The following is a 4,912-nucleotide window of genomic DNA, read 5'->3' on the forward strand; positions in this document are numbered from 1 at the left end:
GGGGGGGGGGTAATAGGTTGTCCGGACGTCCGATTTTAACTGTGCAAAAAACGGAAAATTCGGCGAAAATTGTGCTGTTTTCTCAATTTTCTTCACATTCTTTGCTCCCATCCCCTTCGACGACGTACGTACTTTATGGATGGTCCCTAAGTATCTAAAAATGTTGAAACACCTACTTGCTGGCGATGAAGCCCATGACTTCGCCAAGAGACCAGCCGAAGGAGGGCCCACCGGTGCCGGAGGTAAGTCCGATGGCACTCTGCACCGAGGCCATTTCCAGGGCGGCGGTTGTTTTCCCCGGCACGCCCACGACGTACACGGTGCCACCGAGCCCGACGTGATCCTGGAGGTTCTCGCCCACTGCCGGCAGGTCCACGACCACGGGCACGCCCACGTCGCGCAGGTGGCGCGCCGGCCCGATGCCCGACACCATGAGCAGCTGGGGGGACTGCACGGCCCCGGCGGAGAGCAGGACCTCTCGCGCCGCGCGCACGCGGTGGACGGCGCCGCGCTTGGAGAGCTCCACGCCCGTGGCCACGACCTCGCCGCCGTCCGATGTGAGCAGCACCCGGAGGACCGTTGAGTCCATGCTGATGTGCAGGTTGGTCCGGTTGGCCGCGGGCCTCAGGAAGGCCTTGGCCGTGTTGCACCTCAGCCCCTCACGCAGGGTGCCGTGCGCCCGCATCAGCCCCAGCTGCGCCGCGCCGTTCACGTCCTGGTTGACGGGGACCCTGTCGTCACAAGGGAGGACCGAGGGGTCAGACCGAGGGGCGACCTCTCACGGCTTAGCGCGGAGGCTCATCGTCAGGCAGTTCCCTTACCCCAACTCCTGGCCGGCGACGAGGAAGTCGTCCGTGATGCCGGCGTAGTGCTTGTAGTACTCCACGGTGAGCGGCCCGCCTACGCCGTGGTACGGGGAGTCCTGCAGCTCGGGTATGCGCATGTCCTCGCTGCGTTTGAAGTACGGCAGAACGTCGTCGTACCTGCGGAAGTGTGGGGTTGATTGGTTGATTTTTTTATTGCGTAAGGGTGAGAGTCCGTGGGGGAAGCCGCCCGCGCAGCGAGCAGCATGGCGACGACGACGGCGCTTACCCCCAGCCCTGTGCGCCGTACTCGTCCCTCCAGCGGTCGTAGTCGGAGCGGTGGCCGCGGATGTACAGCATGCCGTTGATGGTGCTGGAGCCGCCGAGGACTTTGCCGCGCGGCCACTGCGACCGGTTGGCGGCCAGGCCCCCGCAGCTGTGGCTCTGCGGCTCGGTCTCGAAGGCCCAGTCCTCCTCAGAGCCGTACCCAGGGCCCGAGTGGGTGAGCATCGCGGCCGGCACCTCGGAGCGGATGGGCTCCTGGTGGCCCGCCTCCAGCAGCAGCACGGTCACGGAGGGGTCCTCGGACAGCCTGCGCGCAGACGGGCACTGTGACTCTCTCTCTCTCTCTCCCTTCCCCTCTACAAGGTTTTCTGCCCCCGCACTCACCTGCTGGCGAGGGCGCTGCCAGCGCTGCCCGCGCCCACCACGATGTAGTCGTACGCGTCGAGGAAGCCGAGGCCCGCGTCGTGCACGTCCCGCGGCCGCTCCTCCGGCTTCACCAGGTCGGGCCGCAGAAGCGGGATGAGGATCTGGTTGAGCGCGACGAAGGCCACGATGAACCACCGCAGCAGCACCGGGAACAGCCACTCCAGCATGTCGGCGGCGGGGAGCGGGGCTTGGCGGCCTGAGGGCGGGACGTGCAAAGCTCAGCCGACCGATACAGACTACAGCCTATTCACTAGGGTCGTTGGACGACGTGCCTGCTTTTTGCCGTCGTCAGGACACGCACAGAAGGGGGGGGGGACTGTTTTCGCCTAAACTGTTCCGCACTCTCAAATCATCAGGGCAAGACACCGAATTATCAGCACACCGTCGTTTTTTATCGTCTGGACTGTATGGCAATATTTGTTGTAACGATAGTGTCCCACTTCCTGCCCAGCCCCACGCACGGGTCTGCTGGCCGCCGGTTAGCTTAGCTCCGTACTCTACTTAGGGGCTTTCAAAGTTATCTGAGCGTTAAATTTGCGGGGTAGTCGTTGAGCCGGTTTGCAGCAAAATAGGTAGGCAAACGAACACGCACGCCTGCGTGCGGGCTAGTATACCCATCTCATCAGAACAGCATGTTTAAAAATCCTTAACTTATACTTTTCCTTTTGAGCATGTGCTCTAGTAAGTAACCAACGTAAGTTACAGAGCTCTCCTCTACCGGTTAGGCTAATGTCAGCCACCTCACCGAGCACTTTCCAACTACATACATGCTTGCTATCGGGTCGGACCACTCCTCAAGGTCACCTCTGTGGAGTCTGGAACCTGATCTCTGTTTAATGATAATTTTCGAGTTCTCAACAACTAGTGAGTGAAACACCGGCGAGGATCGTGAATCGAGCCCAGACTACTACTGCTCACGTCTTCACGTGTTCACGTGTTCCTTCTTATTTTTTGCAGCTCTCGGGCAGCGCCTAGTGTCCCATACAATGCTCACGACGCGTGGCCCGGGTCACTCTCGGGGTCAGCTCACATCGCTCACATCATCGCTCATCAGGAGGCGCGACGCCATGCGCTCCTCCGCGTCTCTCTTTCTCACGGACGACCACGCGGGGCCGCGTTTAAAACGACATCAGTCAGCAATAAAGTATGTTCTATCGAGTTAAGCCAAGTCGAACGCGCAAGCCCAAGCCCAAGCCCTAGCCGAAACTCAAGCCCAATGCTACGAATTTTGCGGATGAAAGTAATGTTTTTAGTGTTCATTTTTACCGCGTTGCCGCAACTAGAGTGTGCATTTAAGTGTATTTGCGCTAATGGGGCAAGAAACTCTGTGTTGGTGGCATTACTTTAATCCGAAAAATTCGTCGCATCGGGCTTGAGCGTTCGGCTTGGCTTAACATGATATAACAGAAGTCTCGCCAGTCGCCACCTCTACTGTGGCTTGGGCTTGCGGTTAGGTCAAGCTTATTCGACCAGCTTTGACAAGCGAGTGGAGCAGATTGTCGGTTGGTGTCAAGCACAAACACACACGATAGGTCAAGAACGGTTGGAGAAAAACTGACCCAGGGAGAACAACTTTACTGTGGTTTCTCTACTCTGCCCAAAACTCAAATCACACCACGACATGAACCTCAAGATGTTAATCTCTGCGAGCAGTGCGAGCGGGTGAAGAAGCCCCTGGCAAGATAAAGGGGTCCCGAAATTCCATCACGCAGATAGCCTATAGTGTGGCCCGGGCCCGCATACCCCGGACAATGTCGTAGTTATACTGCACCGCATGCAGGCGTGTGAACGCGTTGCCTACTCGCAAGGGGCCGTAAAGGCGCCGTGCTGAGGGACAGGAGACGAGCCCGCCGGCACAGCTGCATGTGGTACAGTGTAACTGCGGACAATTGTCCGGGGTCGTATGTATGCGGGCCACCCTGTAGATAAAGTCTTACTATAGATTAGCTTCAGCAATATTTTTCGTCAGTATATCTATAAATAGCGCCAGAATCAATACTAGTAAGCCCCCATCCGTGGGGCGAGCAGATACGGCACGCACCGCATCTGGCTCTGCGAAAGGTCAGCAACGAGGGCGGAAGGTCCGAAGGTGCTGTCTGCAGTTTAAAGCATATAGCCCTCAATTATTAGTGTCCACAACAACGTGAGTTTGTCTACACGTGTCGCGCGCTGTCACTCGGCCGGCCGAGAGGTCCGCCCGGCGGGAGCAGAAAGGTCGTTATCGTTGTCGAGGTGCACTTGACTTAGCGCCCCCCACCTGGTGGGGGCCCCTCGCGGGATGCTCCCTGAGCCTGGTAGGGACCGGGCCGCCGTCCGTGCAGGCGGAAGCCGTCTGTGTGCTGCACGGACCCGTCTCGCTGACCCCAAGCGCGGGACTAGGAGGCGAAGGGGGAGGCGGAGGAGAGGCAGTAACCCAGATAAGTATTGCGTCCCGCCGGCTACATACTACGCCCAGCACACCACGCACCAACACTCTGGTTTTCTGTATCTCGTCACACGGGACCTTGTAACGACCTTTCATCTGGAAATTTGCCCTCTAATAATGGGGCAGGTCACGGCAAAAGGGATGAGACATTTGAAAAAAAAGACACTTAGGTCTGACTGACACAAGTTAAGCATCCTCGAATAATTACCTCCCCGAAAATCTTTGTCATGAAACAAGGCAAAATGCGTTGATCGTAGATATTTTTTTTAAACGTAATTTCCTGGAGTCGAGGTATAGATTTGCTGTGCCTGTAGGCCTTACTTTTTTTAAAATTTTTCAGAGGCAACTGTATGTAGCATAGAGGGTAATTACCAAACAAAATGACAGTTATTAGAGTCTACAAAACGGCAACAACTTGAGTTGCCGAGTCTCCACACTGATACGGCGACGACTTACACAACACTCACAACGAAAAATAAGATTAAATTTGCACTTTTAAAATCAACTCATGCCAACAACACTTTGGAAACCTAAGTGTCGCACACCATTCGTGTACTACTACTACTACAGTCAGTTATACGTGTAGGACACGACGTGTACCACAAACAGTTTGTGTAGGACGCCCCGTGCTCGACAGCAAGTGCAGTTTGTTAACAAATGCGTCACTTTTTAAATGTCGGACACAGGCGGTACCCCCTGGTACTGCAGTTTAAACAGTGACACTACGTCCACTCGAGTTTCCAGAGCATTGTCCGTCATTGTTCATATTATACTCACGGTGGTCAGTGCAGTCCTCGCGGGTTCACGAGGGGGCGGGAGCAGCCGAGACACACGGAGCCGCCGCGCGGTGCCCGTGCCGCCTTCGCTCGTACACGTAAATAGTCGGACTGCCGGCACAGTCGAGCGCTATAGCGCCAAGCGGCTGCCGCCCGGGTCCGGTCCGGCCCCGCCCCGCCCCGCCCCACCCCACCAC

General features: G+C 57.0%; 1 protein-coding gene across 1 annotated transcript; it reads right to left on the bottom strand.

Annotated features, from left to right (window-relative positions):
- Positions 1-154: 154 nt before the first annotated feature.
- LOC127748620 (glucose dehydrogenase [FAD, quinone]-like) lies at positions 155-4,870 on the bottom strand. The gene is made up of 5 exons (XM_052276871.1): positions 4,717-4,870; positions 1,473-1,710; positions 1,093-1,395; positions 822-983; positions 155-731 (listed from the first exon to the last, which is right to left on the bottom strand). The coding sequence occupies exons 2-5, from the start codon at positions 1,679-1,681 to the stop codon at positions 173-175; spliced, it is 1,233 nt and encodes a 410-aa protein (XP_052132831.1). The 5' UTR covers positions 1,682-1,710; positions 4,717-4,870; the 3' UTR covers positions 155-172.
- Positions 4,871-4,912: the final 42 nt, after the last annotated feature.

The sequence above is a fragment of the Frankliniella occidentalis genome, unplaced genomic scaffold (assembly GCF_000697945.3).
Source record: "Frankliniella occidentalis isolate FOCC.00 unplaced genomic scaffold, Focc_3.1 Scaffold4779, whole genome shotgun sequence".
In the NCBI taxonomy this organism is placed as follows: domain Eukaryota; kingdom Metazoa; phylum Arthropoda; class Insecta; order Thysanoptera; family Thripidae; genus Frankliniella; species Frankliniella occidentalis.